The following is a 24,575-nucleotide window of genomic DNA, read 5'->3' as shown; positions in this document are numbered from 1 at the left end:
TAATGTCCTTTTCACACACAAATACATTCATTTCATCCAAAATTCTTGTTTCAACACAAAGGTCCAAAATCCAAAGTCCTATCTGTGAAATCAAAACAAGTTATCTATTTCCAAGATACAGTGGTGGGACAAGTGTAGGGTACATATTCCCATCCAAAAAGGGAGAAATAGGCCAAAAGAAAGCGGTAACATGTCCTAAGCAAGTCTGAAACTTAACAGGGCAGGCATTAAATCTCAAAGCTGGTGAATCATGTACCTTGACTCCCTATTTCACATCCTCTGCATGCTGGTATGGGGGGTTGGGGCCCCAAGTCCTCATGCAGCTCTGTTTCTCTGGCTTTATTGGTTTGAGGCCATGCTTCAGCTCTCCCACCAATTCTGGGATCTCCATGACAGTCCCACTCTCACAGTTCCACTAGGCATGGCACTGATCCCCATGTTTCTGCTTGGCATTGCTCTAGTAAAGGCTCTATGCAGTGACTCTGCTCCTGTGACAGATCTCTTCCTGGGTCCCCAGGCTTTTTGATATGTCCTTTCCATATATTCATTCTGTGAGCCTATAGACCCAACACCACATGGATGGTACCAAGGCTTCTTGTTTGTATTTTCCAAAGCTTCGGGTCCAGCCACACCTGGGGCCAATTTAGCCTCAGCTGGAGCAGCCAAAGCAGCTGGTGTGCTGGTGTGGGGAGCAGCATCCCAAGGTGACCCTGGGCAGTGAGCCCATGGAAAGTACCTCAGGCCTGTTCCCCAAGACCATTCTGTCTCCCTAGGCCTCTGGGTCTATAATGGAAGAAACAGCCTCCGAGATTTCCCTTCTCTTTATAATCCCTTTCTTCCATACTAATCTTCTTAGCAAATGGTTGCTGGGCTACACCCTTGCTTTCATGGCCAAGCTGAAAATTTTCCAATTTTTTTCCCTCTGCTTTCTTTTGAATTATAAATTTTGGCTTTACCTTATGCCTTTTCTGCCATAACCACTCCTCCAAATTCTTCCAGCCTCTGCCCATTACCTTGCTTCCACATTTTCATGTATTTTTTAATTAACAACACTCCACTTCTCAGTACTAATTTTCTGTATTAATCCGTTTTCTATTGCTGATAACAAAATACCTGAAACTGGGTAATTTATAAGAAAAATAAATTTCTTACAATTTTGGAGGCTGGAAAGTCCAAGGTTGAGGGGTATATCTGGTAAGGGCCTTCTTCTTTGTGGGAACTTTCTGAAGAGCTTGAGGGGTTATTCAAACCACAGCAGATATCTTGGCTGTTTCCAATTTTTGACAGTTATGAAGAAAGGTGTTATGAACATTAGCGTGCAGGTTTCTGTGTGGACATAAGTTTTTGAGTCATTTGGGTAAACACCAAGTAGCATGATTGCTGGATGTATGGTAGGCCTATGTTTACCTTTATAAGAATCTGCCAGACTGTCTTCCAAAGTGGCTATGCTATTTTGTGTCCTACCAGCGATGAATGGGGGTCTCGTTTCTTCACATCTTTGCCAGCATTTGGTGTTGTCAGTGTTTTGGATTTTAAACCAGTATAATAGGTGTATAATGGTATCTCATTGTTAAAGTTGCAATCCCTAATGACACATGATATTGAACGTGTTTTCATATGCTTGTTTGCCATCTGTGTATTTTCTTGGTGAGGTTCTGTTCCCATCCTTTGCCCATTTTTAAATTGGGTTTGTTTTCCTACTGTTGAGTTTTAACAATTTTTTGTATATTTTGGATGTAAATCTTTTATCAAATATGTATTTTGCAAATTTTTCTCCCAGTCTGAGGCTTGTCTTTTCATTCTCTTAACAGTGCCTTTTGAGAGCAAAAGTTTTTAATTTTAATGAAATGCAAATTATCAATTTTTCTTTCATGGATTGTGCTTTTGGTGTTGCATGTAAAAAGCCATTGCCAGGGCCGAGCCCGTGGCGCACTCGGTAGAGTGCGGCGCTGGGAGCGTGGCGACGCTCCCGCCGCTGTAGGAATGACCGGTGCACTCACTGGCTGAGTGCTGGTCACGAAAAACGACAAAAAAAAAAAAAAAAGAAAAAAAAGAAAAAGCCATTGCCAAACCCTAAGTCATCTAGATTTCCTACTATATTGCCTTCTAAGAGTTTTATAGTTTGTTTCACGTTTATGTTTATGATCTATTTTTAGTTAATTTTTGTGAAGGGTGTAAGGTCTGTGTCTATGATTCCTTTATTTTTTTACACATGTATATTCAGTTTCTCCAGCAGCACTTATTAAAAGGCTACTCTCTCTCCTTTAAATTGCCTTTGCTCCTTTTTCAAATATCAGGTGAATATATTTGTGTGCTATAGGTTGAATGTGTTCCCCCCAAATTCATGTGCTGGAAAGTTAATCTCCATTGTAACGGTGTTAAGAGGGTGGGAAATCTGATTACGCTATTTGAAAGTTGGGGCCTTTAAGAGGTGATTATCTCACAAGTACTACATTCTAATGAATAGATTAATCCATTCATGGAGTAATGGGTTATCATGTGTGTGGACTGGTGATTTTATAAGGAGCGCACATGAAAACTCTCTGGCCATTCTCCATGTGATTGCCTGCATCACCATGGGACTCAGTAGAGTTCCCACCAAGAAGGCCCTGACCAGATGTGCTCTCTGGACTTTGAACTTCCCAGCCTCCAAAACTGTAAGAAATAAATTTTGTTTTCTTATAAATTACCCAGTTTCAGGTATTCTGTTATGAGCAACATAAAACAGACTAATATATTGCATGAATCTATTTTCAGACTCTCTACTCTGTTCCATGATTTATTTATCTATCATTTGACAATGCCATGCTGTCTTGATTACCATAGTTTTATAGTAAGTCTTGAAGTTGGGTACTGTCTATTTTCTAACTTGGTTCTTCTTCAGTATTGTGTTAGCTCTTCTGGGTCTTCTGCTTTTGCATGTTAACTTTGGAATCAGTTTGTTGATATCCATGAAATAACTTGCTGGGATTTTGATTGGAATTGCACTGAATCTATAGATTGGGTTGATGAGTACTGACATTTATTGCACATTTTTAAAGTTTTATTTTTAACATTTAGGTTTTTAATCTTCTCAGAATTAGTTTTTATGCATACTGAGAAAGAAGAACCAATTTTTTTTCCCATAAGAATAGCAATTGTTACAGTAGTGTTTGATTGACTAGCCCACCCTATTCTAATTTTTAATGCCACCTTTATCATATACAAAGTTCTCATATGTGTATAGGTTTTTTTCCTGGGATCTTTATTATGTTTTACTGGTATTTGCCTATACCTTTACCAATATATAATAAATCCTGGTATGACAGGTCCTCCCAACTTATTCTCCAACCCTACCAGCCCACTGAAATTACAGTGGCTTTTCTTGGACCTTTTTGGTATGAATTTTAATGTCATTTTTTACAAGTTCTGTGAAAAACTCTGTTGAGGTTTTAACTGGAATTGCTTTATACATATTGATTAGTCAGGGAGAATTGAGATTTTCATAGCATTTTTAAAAAATTTATGAACATGGCTCATTTCTCCATTACTCTAATTTCATCCATAAAGATCTTGAACATTTTTTCATAATTTACTATTAAATCATTTTACAGTTACAAAATACAGTTTAAAAAAATTTTTTTTTTGGCAGCTAGCCAAAGGGTTCCCAACCCTTGACCTTGGTGGTGTCAGCATGATGCTCTAACCAACTAAGCTAATCTGCCAGCCCTAAAATTCTTAAAATGTCAACTATTTAATAGAAAATACAGTTTATAAAAAAATACAAGGGATACCATCTGAAGTGTGAAAAATATTAGTGTATTATTTCTCCCCAAATTGGAAGGAATACTTAATCTAGAGTTTCTTGTAGTTCATGACTTAAAATAATATAACTAAGTCAGGAAAAATGTTGAATCAACTTCCTTGCTGTATTGTAAAGCTCGAATTTCTTTCCCCTCTTTTTAGTTTAGGAAGTTTGCTGTTATCCGTGAAGTATTAATTTTGTGATTTACAAAGGTAAGCAGCTTCTTTCTGAACAATCAGAATGTAAACATGCATTTTGAATGTTAATTAAGCTGAGTCCAGTTAAAGATTTCATTTACTACTAACAAATATATTCATCACGTATAAATGCTGTAGGGAAAACACAGATTCAGAGGTCAAATTCCAGTCCATGTACCTCCACCATAAAGGAAAATTGGGAGGTCCCAATACATTACTTGTGGATCACGCAGTTTCCAGAATTCCCTACCAGGGGAAATAGCTGCTGTAAGACAGAGACCGAAGGTTTCAAGGAAGCAGTTGTGACCCCCCAGGGCTCACTCAGGAATACCGTGACACATTCCAGTTGTTCTAGCGCTGAGCCTCAAAATTATTTCCCTTTCCTTCCCTTTCAGTCTTCATCCCAGACTCTAACTTGTTCTTCGGCGCTTTGAATAATTCAGCATGGTCAAATACTTGACACTAAAAGTAACTCTTCAAGTGTTGTAGTTGTCATACCCAGATATCTTAACTAAGTTTGTCCTGAATACTGTGATCTTGGTATATTGCTAATGTGAATTTAATTGCCAACCCAACAATGTGGTACCCAGAACATAGCAGCTCCAGGATCAAGTCGGCCACCTTAATCCAGCTTCCCATACTCAGGCCAAATTCAGAGGCTGATCTTGGGGTTATTTCAGGACGTGTCCCTTGCTTCCCACAAAAACTTAGCCCTAACTCAAGCCCAGAGCCCCACCACCCTCCTGATCAGGTAAGCTTAAGCTTCAACGCCTTGTAGGGCGTGTCAGGGCTCAGGCTCACTCCGGAGGTGGAACCCCGCGTTTTCCAGACTAGCAGCTCGCAGGGTAGACGTGTGATAATCGCCGCAGGGGAAACTAGCGCGGAGCAGCTGGCCCATTGTGCGGAGAGGCTAGAATCCAGCCCGGGCTCCTGACGCAGGCGGAAGCCCCGCCCCGCGCGTGACGCCAGCGTCAGGCCAGTCCCGGCATGCTCCGCGGCCGCCCGCGGTCGAGTGCAGGCGAGAGGAATTTTCCCCGTGAGCGGCCCCAGCTCAGTTCAGCTGCTGTCCAGACCCGCGTCGGCGACAGTGTCGTCTCCAGCCATTCTCCTACTGCTCGCTCGCCCGTCCGAGCACCCCAGGCCCTCCCGCGAGGGCGCCCCGGGACGGAAGGATCCACCAGCCTGTCGGCGCCCGCTGTTCTCGTGGTCGCCGTCGCCGTCGTCGTTGTGGTAGTCTCCGCCGTCGCCTGGGCCATGGCCAATTACATCCACGTCCCGTCCGGCTCCCCGGAGGTGCCCAAGCTGAACGTCACGGTTCAGGATCAGGAGGAGCAGCGCTGCCGGGAGGGGGCCCTGAGCCTCCTGAAGCACCTGCGGCCGCACTGGGACCCCCAGGAGGTGACTCTGCAGGTAACGCCCACACTTCAGCCTTGGGCCTCACATCCCAGACGCGGTCCTGGGCCTCTCGCCACAATCCCCTCTGTTCTCCGATGACTGGGGAAAACCTACGGGAACGTCTCTTCGCTCAGTCCTTTGGGAAGTGACCCTGTATTTCCTACGTTACACCTAGGAAGGTCACTCCCCCTTTCTTCACCGTTACTTATTGAGATTGTCCTGAGGGCAGATTTTCTTTCTAGAAGCTACGTAAGTGACGCACCCATTCACACTGGGAAGATTCTTGTTGATAGTTGCCCCTCCTCCCACTCCCCAGTCCGTGCTAACTGCAAAAAGAACCTTTCCTACTCTCTTTGCAAGGGGTCCTCGTCTTCTCCCCAAGGAACCGCCTCTCTTTCCACAAATAATGCACTATATTAATCCTTTCTGATCTTTTCCTTTCCTCTCCGTCGGCGATTTACTCACATTGATACCTCACCCTGCGTTTTGTTTTCCCACATCCTCTGATTGGCGAAAGTACTATTCCAAAATAATGGCCAGGCATTGCTGCATTGGGTTCTTGGGTAGCACTACACACATTATTTTATTTGAATTGATATTTCTGAATTTTTTAAGTCGTTTCAGTAAAGTTCATATCTGATGTTAGAATGAGCATTGGCTTGTGACTATTTCCTTTTTTTAAGCCACTGTTCATAGACAAATTGGGAGAACAAAATCTCTAAGAATCTAGGAGTTTTTTAGTATCTTGGAAGTTATGATTTTGTATACATGACATTTACTTTGCATACAAATTTGCTATTAGCTTTTGCGGTGTATAGTTTAGGAACTGTGTACGAAAATGAACCTCCTTTTCTCCTTTTCTCTTGCAAACAAAAAAAACAGTAATATTAAAGACTGGATTAATTAAAGGAGTAATTTAAGAACGTTAAGTTGAGTTAGCCGAGTCATCTGCCTCGTTTATTGATTTAATTCTTTGCTAAATTCTTTGCTTAACTAGCCAGCACCTGTTTTAAGATAAATAAAACATGAATAGTTCCTGGGGTTCAGAACAGTTCCTGACACTTGGGCTTTCATGAGTGCTAGTTTCAGTTTTTAGTGCCTTGAAGAGTTTAGAGCAGATTAAAAGGACACATATGTTTTGGAAAAAATGATTAGACAAAAAATTCGAAATTCTAAGGGAGTATTTGTTAGCCAGATATTCAGGAAATAGTGATTCAAAATGATTTTCATGTATAAAAAATTAATACATTTACTTTAGCTTAGGAAATGTCTTCCAAATTGAAACTCATTACTTATTAGTTTATTATTTATTAACTTGTTCATAGTTTATTGTAAGAGGTTCTAAAACTTATTAAAGGGATTTATTTTCTGGTAGTCAATTATAAATTAAACATATTAATTAAAGGCAGTGCTATTTCCTGGTAAACTAGTGCTGGCAAACCATGTTACGTTTTAAGCAGTGACTGACTTTATAGTTTAATGCTTGGAAGAATGGAATTTCCTTTGATGTATTTCTCTGTAGAACGGTTATAATAGCTACTGTGGGGTACAGTGGGATTAGGTGATCTGTATATTTTTTTCCTCATTTAGTTGCCCAAACAACCATATTAGGTAGGGACTAACTCTTTTTTAGGTGAAACAGTGAAGTAAAGCCAGAATATAGGTAAGAAAGGACAAAATGTGGTAATATCAAACTGTTTTTGAATGTTGTAAAATAACTACTTGTGATTGAATCTTTGCTTCTATGTAGTAACTTTTAACTTGAAGACTTTTGGGCTTATAAACCAAACTTCTAATATGCTTATTTGTAAGTGGAGGTAAATACTACCACTTATCTTGCCCCAAGGGTGATTATTAGTTAGAAATCACAGCTTTTGGTCCAGAAGCCGGGACATATACTAAGCTGAGTAGATGGTTAATTACCTCTCAACTCGATAAATCTGACTCATATCCTAGGTCATTACAAAGTTTACTTTTATGATGCTTCCGGGTTTCTTTAGTAAATGTCAATGGGAATATTTTCTTTTGAGATTTTATTTACTTTGAAGTATAAAGATAAATCATATCTCACATTTCAGAAGAGGAAGTATGTATCATATAGTAAACAGATAATAGTGTAATTTTAGAATAGTTGGGTATCAGTAATATAGCCTGTTTTTTCTCAGACTTTTTTCCAAAATTTTTATGTGTTTCAAATATGCTTTAAACATACTTCAGAGGCTTACTATAGTTATACTTATCTCACATGGTGGTTACTCCTGCAAACTGAACTATCCAGAACACAACAAAAAATCTAGAAACAAGCAAAAAAGACTTTGTTGCAGTCAAAATGATAGAGGGCCCAGTCTTTGCTCAAAACATAAGAGCACATGCCATAGTATATTTCATTTTAAATAGGGGTCCTGTCCTTTTAAGATTAAAAGAGTAAAGTATAAAGAGAGTGGTAAGTTTTTTGGAGTGTAGTATCTGAGAATAGGCAGAGTATTATCTAAAACAGCACTACTGTCCACAGTGCTTTGCATTTAATAATAATTTACTGTTTACAAAGCACTTTCACATACATTCTCCGAACTGTTTTGTGAGGTAGATGTAGACAAGTACTGTAAATACGTATTTTATAGTTAATGAAATTGAACTTGTGGTGTGTAAGTGGCAGATCTGGGATTAGAACCTGTGTTATGAATTAATTGCTCTTTGACCAAGAAAAGGTTAAGTCTGTACATGTGTTATGATTATGGCAGGGAAGCCACTTCTGTATAAAATTAATTTCTTAAAAATAAAAGCTTTGGCTCATAAAAAGATTTTGCTTTAAGTTCCCTTCAGCATAAATTTGCATTATTTTTTCCATATGTGACACTATTTTAGAAAAGGGAACACTTCAGCTTTTCTTTAAGATAGACTCCTTTTATGATGTAACAACTCTCTCCCTAACTTATTATTAAATTTTGGATTTTCGATTTATCTACATTTCTTTGGATAGTCATTGTTTAAAGGAATAAAGAATCAAGTCATATCTCGTAGGTCCGACAGAATAATTCTTACTCTTAGAATTGTTTTTCTTTCTAAAAGAGCTGATGAAATAGTGTTTGGAATATTCTAGTATGTTGTATCAGGGTGTATCTGCAATGTTGAGCAACGTTGTTTTTCTCATTACAATCACTAAATGGTGGGAATATGTTCTGAGAAATGTATGGTCAGGTGATTTTGTAGTTGTGCAGAAGTGTATTATGAAAGGGAACAGCAGTGAACTTCCATATTATCTATATTGGCCACTAGTTGCATGAGCATGGGCCCTCTAATTATGTTACTAAGTCTCCTTGTGCCTCATTCTCCTCATCTGTTAAGTGGGGATTAGAATAATAGCATCCCCAGAAAGTTATGAAAATTAAATTTCAGGCAGAGATTATACGTAGCACTCATCAAGTACTCAGTGAGTGTTAGCTAACAGTTATTAACTATTATTTTGCTGTGGGGATGGGTGGGAATCATTTAAAAATGCAATAATTATAAGTAGAGGACAACCCTTTCACCTGGGGTTAGACCTGATGTGTCAAATGCTTGGCTTTCTGTCTTAAAGATTTGAGTTACCTCTGGGAGGGTCACCCTGTGGGTAAGCTACGTACTCTTCAGCAGTAGATTTGTTTACATCATCATCACTGCAGACATGTGAGAGATGCGTTGTAGATTTTGCAGTAGATTTGTTCACGCCATCATCACTGCAAACATGAGAGATGCATGCCCTAGGACATTACGAAGGCTAAGCAATAGGAAATTTTCAGCTATATTCTAATCCTATGTGATCACCGTCATGTATGCTGCCTGTTCTTGAGTCCTGTAGATACATATATGTGGTCATAATTTATATTCAGTGTAACTTTTAATATCAATTGTTTGGTTAGGGTAGGTGGTATGACTTAAGATTGTATTGACTGTGGCTGAGAGAGAGATAATGTTTGATAGACTCCTATCAAAAATGGGTAATGTTATAGGCTCCCATGTGTTTTATTAAGATGTGACTATAAAGTTAGGAGACTAAAGTGCTACTTCATTTTCAGGTATTTACAACTGTGTTAGCAAACTGCTTTATTACTCTGGGGGCATTAGCATAATGTGATGGATAGAGCATAGTTTTTAAATCTTGATTCCAGCCATTTGTAACCACTGGCAAGTTTTTATCTCTGTATGAAATGGGATTACTACCTACCTTGGAATACAGTCAGGAGAATTAAATGAAACGTTTAAAATTATGCATAGCATATTTTGGTACTACAATTCCTGCATATCTCATTTCCAGCCTGCCAATTTGTTAATTTGTTAATGAGGAAATTGAACTGAAAGAATTGTAAGCTCCTAAAATCAGTAATTCTGACAGTTATTTTTTCTACTAGGCATAATGCTAATTTTCAGCAGGATTCCTTTGTGCAGCTAACTGTAGCACAAGATAGGAATGGGAGAATGTAGGACAGAAGACTTCATAGAGGCGGGGGTACCTGAGCTGAGCTTTGAAGGAAAGATGTGATCAGATGGATTGGGGGATGCATTAGGAAAACTATTTCACAAAGGCAATGAAGCTAGACTATAAGTAGTTTGGGCAGAATAGAGTGTGAACAAGAAAAGAAGTGGGATTGATTTCTGGGAAGGTAGAGTGGTTAGATATGAAGGATTTGTGGCTCATGAAGGAGTTGATATTGTATTATCAAGGGCATAATGGGAATTCATTGAATATTTTCAAGCAGGTGAATTATATCATCTGTTTTTTAAAGAAGTGACAGGCTGCAATGTAGAGAAGCATTGGTTGAGGGGAATGTTTTAAACTGGGGAGTGAGTGATCATTTAGGACATTGGTTTTTAAATTGGTGGTTACCACACACTAATAGGATGCCAAATTGGTATAGTGGGTTGAGACCACTACACTTAGATGAGTTAGAATAAAATATGATAGGATGCATCAGAGAATCTTGAAAGTAGTAAGGTAAGTATTGTTTTGTGAAGCTTGTTTTAGTTTTATATAAAAGTTCCTATATACATAACCATATCTGATGATAAATATATTTCTTTCTGTGTATTGCATTTTTAAAAGTTTGTGAAAGACTTAACCTGGGAGAGACAGTTGTGTTATTTCAGAGAAGAGGTGCTGGGGCCCAAATTAGGAGAGTGGGCTTTGAGATGGAAATAGGAGAAAGATTTGACATTTCAGAAAATAAATGTGCAGAACTTGTTAATTGCTTGCAGTTGAGCAGAGAGGGAAGCTTAGGGTTTTTGTATGTGTATGAGTGAGTGACAAAGATAGGGAAGTAATAGAAAACCAATACTTAAAGAATCAGAGGTTAAGCAAAAAAAAAAAAAAAAAAAAAAAATCAGAGGTTATATTATTTCCTTTGATTTTGCCTTATAAGGAATTATTTTACTCTTTGATATACCAGATTGGCTGTAAATAAAATTTTAGCATCCTTTTAAAATTGTAGATAAATATATATAAACATGCATGAAACATAAATTGTTAAACAAATATTTGTGTAACCCCAACCCAGAGAAAGAAATAAAATAATTTCAGCAACTCAGAGGATCTCCGTTTCTTTTCCTGCTCCTAACCTCTCTGTACCTCTGCAGGTAAATCATAATAGCAAATTTTTTTTTTAATTAACAAAATAAAATATTTTAGATTAGTCCTTTTTTGAAAGTAAGTACTTGGAAAATAATATGCTAAATGCAAAGCCCTTTTACAAGAGACTACATGAACAAGAAATAATTTAGTTTACTAAAGAGATGTATCACAATATAGAAACTTGGAATAGGGAAAAAAAATTTCCTATTAGCTATATTCTATTTTATTCTCAGTTGTTTTATTTTTGTTTATTACCTTCTCCCAAACATTTTACATAATTATAATCATATGTATAATTTTGTATTTCTTTTTGTCACTAGCCTTTCATAAACATTTTTCCATGTTTGTATGATATTGACTATACTTTTTGTTATCCACATAGTATTTGATTATGTTAAACATGACATGACTTAATTATTTTTAAAATGACATCAGTTTTTTAATTATGAAGAATATGGTGAAGAAAACTAGAAAGGCCCATATCCTATGTAAACCTGCCAACTTTGTTTTAAAAATATAAATCATATAAGCCCTTAAGAAAATATTTAAAATACAAAGCTGTAAAATGAAAAGTAGGCTGGCCAGTTAGCTCAGTTGGTTAGAGCGTGGTGTTATAACACCAAGGTCAAGGGTTCAAATCCCCGGGCTGGCCAGACACCAAAAAAAAAAAGTAAAAAGTCTGATTCCCTTAACTCCCATGTCATTCTCCCCGAAGGTAATTTTGTGAACAGTGTCTTTTGTCCTTTTACAAAATTACTAAGTTAAAGATTTACCAGGGCACATATCTATCAATGTTTAGGAATATCAATAACTATATTTTCCTTTTGTATATATAACTAAGTTCTATATTTTGCTTTTTAAAATAATATTTCTTAGACATCCTCTCACATCAGTATAGATAATCTATCCCAACTTTTTAAAAACATCTTTAAAGTTGCTTCTGTTTTTTGGCTATTACAAACAGTGTTGTAGTGAACCACTTTTATACGTATATTTTGGATAAATTTTCTAAGTATATCCATATGGCAATTTCTTAGTGGAATCTAAAGGTTATAAACTGTGTGTCAGGGTTTTCCAGAGAAAGAGAATGATATATATATATTTGTGTGTGTGTGTATACATGTGTATGTATATAAAGTTGGCTCATGCAATTGTGGCAACTAGTGAATCTGAAATTTGTACGGCAGGCTGGAAACTCTCAGGCAGGAGTTGATACTGTAGTCTCGAAGTGAAATTTCTTCAGGGAAACCCGTTTGCTTTTGTGACACTTGGCTGATTAGTTAACAGGAGGTAAAAGTGGCCCACTCATGTTACAGAGAATAGCCTACTTAGAGAATAGCCTACTTAATTAAAGTCAACTGATGGTAGATGTTAACTGCATTTACAAAATATCTTCATAGCAGCACCTAGATTAGTGTAAATGGAATCCTCTTACTAACAGTATTCAACATGACCTGGATATGACCTGTCATATTGAATATCCTGGTTATTATAAAGCCAGTCTGGTATGCTTTGCATATGTATTTTATCAACCAGTTCTTCCAGAGTATTCCACTTGGCATGAAAAAAAGGGACAGGAAAATTCCCTTTCTCAGAATAAACAAACTTTTAGCTACTTTTATCCATTCCACCAGGCTAGCAGTCCTGTTGGGATTGTGTTGCTGTCTGTACAGGTTAGTCATAGACATTAGGGACTGTTTTAGTAGTGAACTGTGGGCCCTGCATTAGTCCAATGCTTTGATTTTCAAACCATGGAGATTCCTTATAACTTAACCATACTGAGCCATAACTTCTTTACACTGTATCTTCTGGTTTCAGTCGTTTCCTGATTTTTGTTCCCCTGCCACCTGAATGGTCATCTTGATGTACAGGAAGCTGTCTGCTGTCCCAGCATGATTTCTCTCTTTTTTGATGGTTCTAAGGTTAACAGCCTAGGGTTGGATTGGACCAGGTGGAATCTGGAGTCTGGGTTAGCATAACATCAGGAACTATCCCAACACTGTCTTTTTCTTTCTGTTTTGGCTAGTGTGGCTAATAATAGCCAGAGAATCATGCATTGAGTCACTTTCTCATTATTTTGCACTTTTTTGTGGATGCAGTGACCCATCTCTTCTAAAGTTAATCTGTGATTTCTAGGTTTCATTCACTGTTACCTCCTGTTAACAGGTGGCAGCATGCCTGCTGTTTCGTACCATGGGTGATTTGGCAGCCACTCAGGCATCAGGGATTTATCATCCTCTGCGCCTTCCTTATTCTTTTCCCCAAATAATGCTTTAGCCATCCTATAATGAGTCCAGGATCATGCTAGTGACCCCATAAACTTTTGAGGATGGTCTTGGCATTCCTAAAACAGATTAAGAGTCATGACACTAGGTTTTTAACCTATTCTGCGACTGCACGACTTTGGATAAATGGGGGAGCTTACCTAGGCCATGTTTTTTTTATCCTACAAATTAATAATTTCCAAGGTATGTTACAGTCAGTCTGTACATAAGCAAACATTTATTAAATATCTTCTACATTCTAGGCTACTTTGTCAACCCCTTTTTATTAGTAATCTCGAAGGAGACTATTTAAGTTAAAATAATTAAAAATTACATTAATTTTTACCTAACAGGAAAAATTAAATACTAAAGAATAAGATTTTGTCAGGTAGGGTTGAGCTTTGGGGAGCCACAGACCATTGAAACATCTAAGATTTTTTTGCCCTTCAGTAATGAAGTTTTGCCCCTTTGGTGGTGATATTTTTCTTTTTTGCAGCTGGCCAGTGCGGGGATGGTGCCTTTGGTGTTATGTCACTGCCATCTAACTAATTGTGCTAACTGGCCAGCCTTGAGTTTCTTTTTTGGACATGCTTATCACAAACATTTTTTTTCTACTTTGTGGCCTGCATTCTCACTCTTAATGGTGTCTTTTGATAAATAGTCTTATGACTGACTTTTCAATTTTTTTTCTTTATGGATAGCATGTTTTGTGTCTTGTTTAAAAGATATCTTCCTGTGCCAAAGTTACGAAGATGTTCCCCTGTGTTTTGGAAGTTTTATTATTTTATATTTTACAATTTATGAGCCACAAAATATCTGGAATTGATTGTGGTGTATAGTGTGACGAGGAAAAGGTCATGGTTCATTTTTTTCCACGTGGCTATTAATTGATCCAATATGATTTATTGAAAAGGCTATCTTTTCCCCATTGTAGTGCCACCTTTATCGTAAGTCAGTTGGCACAGTATGTGGGTCTGTTTATAAATTTGGTTCTGTTGGTCTGTTTTGTCTATGTGCAGCAGCACCACACCGTCTTGATTACTCTTAATCGTTGCTGTGGGTCTTGGTATCTGATATAGTTACTATAGTCCTTGGTATATGACTCCAGCTTTCTTCTTTAAGATTGACTTGACTGTTCCTGGCTTTTTAAATTGCCAATTAAGTTGTATATTCAGCTTTCCAATTCCTACAAAAGAAACTGAATGGGATTTTAATTGTTATTTTGTGGAATTTATAGATAAATTTGGGGAGAAGTGAATAACAGTATCGAATCTTACAATCCATAAGCATAGTACATACTATTTATTTAGGTCTTTAATTTCTGGCAGACATTTGAAGTGTTTGGTGTGGAGATTTTACACTATTTATCACTAGGTATTTGATGCTTTTTCATATTATTTTAAAGGGTGTCATTTAAAAAACTGTTACTAGTTTGTTTTATACAATTGTTCTAGTGGTCTTTATGTATATTCTTTTTAAATTTTCTTTCTTCCTTTTTCTTTTGTTTTACTGCACTGGCTAGGACCTCCAACACACTATTGAAATAGAAGATCATAGTCGTCATCCTTGTCTTGTTCCCAATCTCAGGGAGAACATTTTCTTTTTGTTTTTCTTTTTTTTTTGGTGGTTGGCTGGTATGGGGATAGGGAGAACATTTTCAGTAACTTATTTTTAGGTATGGTGTTTGCTGTGGGTTTTCTTTGGACACTCTGTAAGATTAAGGAAGTTTCTTTTTATTCTTAGTTTGCTAAATATTTTCCTCATGAATAAATGTTGACTTTTATCAAGTGCTTTTTCTGCATCTCATGGTGATTACATGATTTTTCTCCGTTTTTTGTTTTGAGGTGAATTACATTGATTTTTTAAACTTTGAATGTTAAATAACCTTTGCAGTCTGCAGTAAGCCCCATTTGTTTGTGATATATTCTCCTTTTTATATATCATGTATCAATTGCTAATATTTTGATTAGGATATTCGCAACTATATTCATGAGAGAGATTGGTCTATAATTTTTGTTTCTTGTGATGTCCTTGACAAATTTTGTTATCAAGTTGGGAGTTGTTTCTTCTTTTTCTATTTTTGGAAGACATGTTTATAATATGTCTAGGATCTGTAGTGAAGTCCACTTCTTTATTGATAATTCATGTCATCTTTTTAAAGACTTAATAAATTTTGCTAAGAAGTTGTCAACTTTATTGATCTTTTTAAAGAGTAGTTTTTGACTATTGAATTTAATTTTGACTGGAAGCTTAGATCATTGATTTTTTTTGCCTTTTTTATTTCTAATATATTGGTGGTTTTTTTTTTTTTTTTTGGCAGTTGGCCGGTATAGGGTTGGAATCCTGGAGCTTGGTGTTATCAGCATCATGCTCTAACCAATTGAGTTAACCAGCTAGACTATTTATTTCTAATATATTTGTTTATTTGTTACATATTCTTGTAAGCACTCACAAGTTTTGGTATGTGTTGGGAAAGGCAGTCTCATGCGCACATTCTTTCCATCCTGTCTCAGCGTAAGAATGGGCCTTGGGCCTGAAACACTTCCTTATCAAGAGAGAGTCATCACAGACTGTGCTGGACTTATCACTTTAATGTGGGAATATCTTTTCTTGTATTAGATTCAGTGTGTACTCCTTTGTTCTGCATAAGCACATTTGTTCTATGTCACCTGGCCAGCCTCATTACTATATCTGTTTCTTGTGAGAAGGGGATGGGGTCCTTGTGCAGTGGCACAAGAGGGATGTGTGCATGCCAGCTTTCTGCATTGGCTACTGGGAGGAACTCGCTTGCCATGGGAGACCAGTACCTACCACCGAAGCTGATCTTGCTGTGTCCCTTTTCTCTGAGTAAAGTGTAGTTCCATGCAGTGCTTGACAGAGAGAGAGAGAGAGAGGACTGTCTTCTCTTTTAAAGCCCTCAGAACCACGCCCCTGACTACCATTTTTAATCCATTCACTACTGCACAGTCCTACTATCTAATCACCTCTTCAAGGCTCCACCTTTCAGTTATCATAATAGGATTTCCCACCCTCTTACCAGTCGCAGTGGGGGCTAAGTTTCTAATACATAAAACTTGGGGGACACAGTTTAAGCTTCAGTGAGTTTTGGAGGGACATAATTCAATCTAGTACAGTAACCTTTTGTGTAGTTTGAAAAGGATGTATATTCTCATGTGGGGTATGGTGTTCTGTGTATGTTATTTAAGTTGGATTTTTAATTTTGTTCAGATCTCTTACATTTGTAATGATTTTTCTCTGCTTTTTAAAAATCAAGTCTTGGGTGGTGTGGTCGAGTTTTCAACAAGTATTGTGGGGTTTGTTCTGTCAGTTTTTGCTATATACATAAATTTTGAAGCTTTGTTATTAGATGCATATAAATTTAGAATTGTTATGTCTTCTTGGAGGGTCAGTCCTTTTATCATTATAAAATGTCCGTCTATCTCTGTTAATATTTTGTTAAGAACTATTTTGTCTGATATGAAATAGCTACATCAGCTTTCTTTTTCATGTCTCTTATAAGCAGTATATAGGTGATTTTTTCATATTTAGTCTTTTAATTAGATTATTGAGTTCTTTTACATTTATGCTATGGATAGGGTACTAGCAAGCACCAAAAAGTATTTATGCCTTATATGAGTTTATGGACTGTCTCCTGATAGAGATAACTCTTGTGCTGGAATTTTCAAGGAAGTTAGAAGTTAATGAGGTGAAGCAAACGCAGGAAAATTTTGTCAGGTAGATTACTAGATGGCTTCAGAGGTATCAAGGAACTTACATGCCCTAAAGAGCTTGGACTTTATCCTCTAAGCAGTGTGAAGCCATTTGAAGATTTTCAGGCATCACGTTCATATTTGTGTTCTAGATTATTCTGGTGGCAGTGTAAAAAGTGAATTTTTTTTTTTTCTGAAGAAGAAGAGAGGTGAGAGGTGGTTAAACTGGCAACAAGGCTATTACATTACTACAAATAGACTAATAAGGTCCTGGATTAGGGTAGTGGCAGTGGAGATGGAGAAAGGGGAGGGAGTTTAAGAATTATCTAGGGAGTAAACTTATCAGGTGTGAGGATGGAGAGGGAGGAATGAAGGATGGCTCCTTGATATTTGCCTGAGTGGATGGAAGATAGAATGAATTGGTACCATCGGATGATTTATCTCAGGTCTTGAGCAATTTTATTACGGTGTGCCTTGGTTTAGTTTTCTTCAGTTTCTTGGGCTTAGGGCTTGTTGAGTTTGGATCTTTTGAGGTTACAGTTTTTCCTCAAACTTGGAAAACTTTTGACCATCATGTTCTCTCTTTTTCTTTCCCTTGGGGACTCAAAATATAACACACATACATAATACATATATTTCTCTTAGTCCTCTTGAAATTGTCTCTCAGTTCATTGATGCTCTCCTCATTTTTTTTTTTTTTTTTGGTAATTCCTTTTTTTCTTTCATTTTTGGATAGTTTCTATTGCTATGTCTTCAAGTTCACTAATTTTTTTTTTGGACAATATATAAATAAATACCATCTAGTATATTTTTTTCACCTCAGACATCTTGAGAAGTTTGATTTGGGGCTTTTTTATCTTCATTATCTCTGCTTAACTTTTTGTTATGGAATACAAAACAGTTTCATGGAATACAATTTTGATGTTCTAATTTGCTAATTCTAACATCCATGTTAGTCAGTTAATTTGATCCCCCCCATTATGGGTTGTATTGTTCGGCCGTTTTTTGTATACCTGATAATCTTTAATCGTTTGTTAGACATTATGAATTTTATTTTGTTAGGCACTGGATTGTTTTTGTAGTTAATTGAAATAGTGTGAATCATTTGGATCTTGCTTTTAAGATATTTTTAGGTGGGACCACTCCAGCATTTAGTCTAGAGCTAATTATTCCTCATTCCTTCTGTGTACTCTACCCTTTAACCCATGAATTATGAGGTTTTCCAGTCTGGCTGGTAGGAACAGGGACCATTTCTAGCTGCATGTGCATGTCAGGCACTGTTTTCTCTAATCCTTTTGGATGGTTCTTTCTTCAGCCTTGGATGCTTTATAATTTCTTCAAATACGTGTTCCAATCAGTACTCTTTTGAGTACTCCTTGGGGGCAATTTGTAGATCTCTAGAGTTCTATCTCTCTTTCTGTTTCATTTCTCTATCCTGCATACGCTAGCTGTCTTGAACTCCTCTTACTCTGTTTATCTCAACTCCGGAAGTTCATACAGTTCCAAGTTCATACAGTTCCCTCTGAGTTCTTTCCTGTGCTGGGGCCTGGATGTTCTCTCAAGGCATTAAGCTGGGTCAATTGTAGGGCTCACTTCATTTCCCATTTCTCATGGGTCGCTGTTTTCTGTTGTCTAAAGTCCAGTGTCTTGAAAAATTTATGTTTCATGTATCAAGTAGGAGGGTAAACCCTGTGCGTGTTACTCCTCCGTGGCCAGGAGAGAAAGTGGCCCCAGAGATAATTTAGATCAGTGATTTTCAGCCTTTTCTCTAGGGTTAGAGCTCTTTGTTCTAATTCAGATAATTAGGTGCCAAAGTCCAATATATAAAATAGATGTGAGTGAGACGGTGTTAGTGTGATGTGTATGTGCACATGTCCTTGTGTGTATTGGGGAGATAGCAGAGCTTTGCCCACTTGTATCTCTATTCTTCAGGGCTTTACAGTTAAAAATCATTAATAAAAGGAATACAAATATATATATATATAAAATTGGGAAAACGAGGTAGTAGTTAAAGATGAAACATACCATCCAGGAAAGGAAATTTTCAGTATACCTTATGCTGGGGTTTGGAAGGATATACACATAATAGTGTAATTGAAGATTGATAAAACAAAAAATCTAATACACCTGTATCGGGTACAGGAGAATAGGAGAAGTGCGTGTGTGTGTGCCCTCATACAAGAAAGCGTAGTTACAACAAGCTGTTAGATAAGGTGTTTCTTATAAAAAATCAGTTTAAGAATGATACTTATTTAAAATTAAGGAATTAAATAGCATGAGAGTTGAAAAGTAGTCAGGGGGGTCTACTGTTGATTATTATCAAACTTGTAGTACTAGTTAACTTTCTAAACCATGTGCCACATACATTGCTTGATAAAGATAAAAATTACCAAAAAATAGCAGGCGGTGGCTTTGGAAGTGAAAACATTGAATATAAAATTCTCTTTCAAGAAACTTGGCTGAGAAGGGAAGGAGAAAGAAGTTGGCCTCTAAAGTGGGTAAGAAACATAGACACATAATCTATTTTTCCATCACCTAGCACTTGGACATTTTAATTTTTTCCTCTTCTTTTTAAAAACTGTCTTTAAGCTTTATATCATTTCTTTTATTTGTTTTTCAATCTGCCAGCAAATTAATCTTATGTACTTATGCTATATTATATAATTCTCTAAGAGAAGCTCAGGAGAGTTCCTCATTGATGCTTTGATTAGTTATATCATGCAAGTTAAAAAATATAGTCTTCTGACATACTCAAAGTAGAGATAATAAAATGAATATTTATGTACCCATTACCCAGAATCCACATTTACTTCATTTGTTTTTTTTTTTTAACTCCCTTGAAGTATTTTAAAGCAAATCTCAAACCTCAATACATAAATTATTGTCTTTATGTATTTCAGTATGCATTTGTAAAAATAAAAATAGATAATTTCTTACCTAATCTCAGTGCCATTATCACACTGAACAAAATTAGCAATAATTCCTCAGCATCCTTTAGTAGCCAGTCCATAATTAAATTCCCAGTTACTTCAAAAAGAATTTTACAGTTATTTGTTTGAACCAGGAAACAAACTAGATCCATACATTGATTATGTTTCTTAAACCTCTTTAAACTAGACTGTCATGCTGTTGATTATTGGTGGGTCATTTGTGGAGGCAGACCCACATTCTGGATTTGTATGTTTTTTATTGTGGTTTTTGGTGGTGTTTCTTTAATCCCTATGTTTCCTAAAAGCAGAAATATCTGGAAGCTTGATTAGATTCTGAGTCAAGTCAGTCATGGGGAATACAGTGTATTTCATATTGCATCACACCAGGAGGTATAACACGTCTGGTTATTTAGTGAGTTCGGGAGGTGATAGATGATGCCTACCATTATAAAATTCCCCGTCAATCTTTCATCTACTGGTTTTATTCATTGAAGATTGCTGCCTGAGTAGTTATTTCATTGGGGTTGTAAAATATTGATTTTCTAGTTCTATTGTTTCTTCTACATTTGTCAGTTGGAATTGTTTGGTAGAGAACCTTTTCTCATTAATTAGGGCTGTTTGGATATTATGAAATATAGTTCATAGAAAATGCAGGATAAATGCTTAATCCTATTTAGTTGCCAATTTTCAGAGTAAGAGTGATAACTTCATTAATATTAAGCAATTAAAAATTTTTTAAAGAAACTCTTAGATTGTTGTATTGTTGTACTTTGTTAAAGGATAGATTTAAATCCTTTTTTTTAAAACTTGTTAAGTTTTTATTTTATGTTCTTGTCAGAATCTGTCACAAAAATGAGACCAAAAAGGTTTAATACCTTATGTGTTCACTGAGAGATGATAATAACCCCAGCTACTCTAACCTCCTCGGTGTTTCAGATTTAGTGGCTGGTTAGTTCTCACTCCTTTTGCAGCCTTAGTAGCCTGTAAAGAAGTGAAATCATCAACCAGTCGAAATGCAGAGTATAAAAATGGTTCGGAGCATTCTCTCTTGCTAGACTCCAGGCTTTTGTGACATATCTGATCTCTCCACAGGCAGGAGGGTTGTCAGGCACATATTTGAACCTTTTTTAGTGGCACTTTTAATATAATGGAGAGCAAACAGCAGCAGCACCTCTTATTGATGTGATCAGCATCTGGGTCCACAATTGATGTACCTTCCCTAGATCCTCCTCCAGCTTCTCTGACTACTTGGTACGGGGCCAGGTGTCTAGGTTTATCTCAGTGACTACAGGCCTTGGCTCCTGCAGGACACACACTCATCAAGTTTCGGAGGCTGGGAAGTCCAAAGTCCAGGAAACACATTTGGTGAAGGCCCTGGTGGTGGTGATGGAGATGGCAGGGTATAACATTGTGAAAATGTTGGAGCAGAGAGAGCAGACTAAATCCTATTTTTAATCAGTGTATATGTTTTTTTTTAAACGTGATGAGGTAAAGGAGAGAACAATTTAGAATCCATTATTAATTTACCTAGTATTAAAAGCTGTTAATATTTAAACTAAAGATTAGAAGTGGTTAAGGGCTAAATTCGCTAACCTAGCTGTATTCATTTTAGGGATTAAAGTTTAACAGAATATGGCTACTCATACAAAACCAAATATAGGGTAGTGCCAACTTGGAAGAATAACTTTGAATGGCATTTCTCACTCACTAAATTGAAGTCTTTAATTTTTTATGTGTGAAAAGAGAATTTGCCCAGAAATGATCATACTTAACATTTAACTATCTGGATTTAAGTTACTTAAACAATATTTCTTTTATATATATATATATATATATATATATATATAATATTGTTTAATAATAAACATTGTTTATTTCTTATATATATAAGAAATATTGTTTTCAGATATTTTAACATAGATTTTATCTTCATTCACTGTTTTTTCATGAACATTTGAAGTACTCTTGTATATTGCTGTCTTGTGTTAAAATTTAAATATATCATTAGATACATTAAAGGAGCTTACTGTGTGTGCCAAACTCTGTTCTAAGGTGCTTTTATGTACGTTAACTCATTAACCCTGATAACACTACAAAGTAGATTCTAATTTACAGATTTTATATATGAGGAGATTGGGGCACATAGAAGTTAATGGACTTGCCTAAGGTTACTCAGTTTGATGTAGCGGAGCTGTGATTCAAACTCAAGCTGTCTGGTTCTGTAGCTAATCCTCTGAACTCCTGAAATACTTGACAAACAGTGCAGGATCAGCCCCATTAAAAGACACTCCATAACATTTGTATTAGTTTTGTCCCACCTCCACTAAGGTGGACTTTTAAAAATATTTCTAATATATATCTAGTATAGTATACGTATCTAGTATATGTCTAGTATATTTTAATAGTATATTTTGGATGGTTCAGCACATTGAGTTACTTGTGGTTTATATGAGGGTATGTCACAAAGACCATTGGAAAAATAGAATTAAAAGATAATAAGAATCTTTCCATGAACTTTTTGAAGTACTCTCATATATGAGGTGGGAAACATGTAAAGGCAAGAAGCATTATTTGTACATCTTTAAACTAAAGTCATTTTTCTCTAGCCAAAGACCAATAGAAACACACCTGAAGCTGAACAAGTTGGATTTATTACTCATTGCAGTAAGGGAGACTACACTGGAGAATGGTGGGGATTTGTCTAGTTATTTGGGGGAGGATTCAAGGTAGCAGGGCTCTTCTCTGCATTGGATCCTGTCAGGAAGGAGGTGGGATAAATCTATGACTTGTGGGTATGTTAATCTTACTAGTAGGCTGCTGGGAGTGAAGCATGGTCAAAGCTGTGACTGGAACAGCAGCAGGAGTCACTCATATTAGCCAGGATAGGGGGATGTTTCAAAAATTTTTGTGTTTTGGACAGAGGTCATATTTTTGTCTACACTTAGACATGATTACAGAATGTTTTTTTTGTCTTGATTCATTTATGGTAACAGGGCGGCCTCATCTGATGTTGGTATTCTGTGAAATTGTTTATGGACTTCAGCCTAGCTGTGAGTGCCAGGCTGGTGCTTAGCTATTTGGCTGTGTTTGTCTTTCTCACTAAAAATTTCACAAGTTAACCAGGTTCATTGCAGAAAAGTGAGCAAACATACATAATCCAAAACAGAAAAGTTAAACTGCTTAGGGAGAAACAAGAAAATAAGAAAGATTTAAACTACCTAATATTTTGTTGAATATAGACATTTTTATTCTTATTTATACATAAAATATTTTTATAAATGTGGAGTTATATTCATATATTTTATTTTTTTTCCTAGGGATTTATTTTGACTATCATTTTATTGCAACATGTGGCTATTAATGCAATACAGAAAGTTAGAGTTAGGATAATTGGAGTTGTGACCCTATGTTATCTTTATAAATGTTTGTATAGTGTTTGGTAATCGGTATTCAGTAATCTTATTTCTCTCTAGATCTTTAAATGCGTGTCTTGATATGTATGTTTTTGTATGTACACATAAATGTACAGTATAACATGTTCAGTTAAGGAAATTTATTTTATTATCGTAGGCAAGAATGAGAGAATGCAATTTTTATAAGCTAGATGAAGAAGGCATTAATGTTGATAACTATGGGTTCTAGTGTTTAAGGATTAAGTTCCTACTATTTGCTGTGAAAATAAAGAAACATGGATGATGATTTGTGGAATTTGAGGAGCCTAGATTATTACTATAAGCATTTCAGAATGTTAAATAGTTTCTTAATGTTTATTACTGTAATTGAAATATTTTATCTATATATAACATCTGAAGAAGTTACAGAATAGCATGTGTGAGTCGATACATCGTAATCAGAAACAACATGCTTTTCAATACAGATTGTAATAAAATGGTGATTGACATTCGTTTTAAGTGCATGTACTTCCTGGCAATGTCTTCTTTAATATAGTCTTTTTGAAATCTAAGTGGAAAGTAATATTTTTATGTCTGTGCATACCTAAAAAACTAGATATTCCAGAAAAGTCTCTTTATACTAGCTCATGCAGTTTTACCTGCAATAGGTGAATAAGGATAACAGCTAAGCCCTGCATATAATAAAAACCATTATATAAACACCTCTTAGATGTGTATTAATTTTAGTAAATATTTTCTTTCAAATCTTCTTCTGAAGATCTACAGCTTTTTCATATGTCGTTTATTATCACAATCTAATTGAAGTAGAAACGTTTATCCTCTTTCTCAGGCATTAAATGTGTACACATTCTTTTAAAACTTATCTTCTGTCCTTTTTTCTTGTTCTTGCCCAGTTGTCTTGGAAAAAATATCCTTAACTCTTGCTTTCACTTTTTTCCTTTTCTTCTTTTATTCCCCTTGAGAACCTTTCCTCAATTCCCCTGTCCTCAATTACAATTGGGTAAACGGAAGAGTTAGTTCTAGTGTCAAATTAGTATATGGGAAAATGAAAATTACAGTTTTTCAATTGCCTTCGAGAGCTAGTATTGCTGATCACCGTTTACTTTTTAAATGTACCATCTGTGCTCAGATATAAAAAAGGATTTGAAGTACTTGACTTAAAGCTTTTGAAAAGTCCCAAAAGTCCCATTTAGAAAATAGTGTAGGAATCTCTACATACCTTTTTATCTACCTCTAATTAAGGTTGTGCTTCTTTTTAGCCATAGCATTCAAGTTTA

At 36.3% G+C, this 24,575-nt stretch overlaps 1 protein-coding gene across 1 annotated transcript in view; it reads left to right on the top strand.

Annotated features, from left to right (window-relative positions):
* The first annotated feature begins 4,972 nt into the window (after positions 1-4,972).
* The window catches only part of ETNK1 (ethanolamine kinase 1), a 45,418-nt gene continuing 25,815 nt past the window's right edge, over positions 4,973-24,575 (top strand). The window contains exon 1 of the mRNA XM_063075570.1: positions 4,973-5,391. Within this exon, the coding sequence (XP_062931640.1) occupies positions 5,236-5,391 (156 nt within the window). The 5' untranslated portion in view covers positions 4,973-5,235. The remainder of the gene's footprint in view (positions 5,392-24,575) is intronic.

The sequence above is a fragment of the Cynocephalus volans genome, chromosome 12, assembly GCF_027409185.1.
Source record: "Cynocephalus volans isolate mCynVol1 chromosome 12, mCynVol1.pri, whole genome shotgun sequence".
In the NCBI taxonomy this organism is placed as follows: Eukaryota; Metazoa; Chordata; class Mammalia; order Dermoptera; family Cynocephalidae; genus Cynocephalus; species Cynocephalus volans.
The sequence above is the reverse complement of the archived record's forward strand: the minus strand, read 5'-3'. Positions and strand labels throughout refer to the sequence as shown.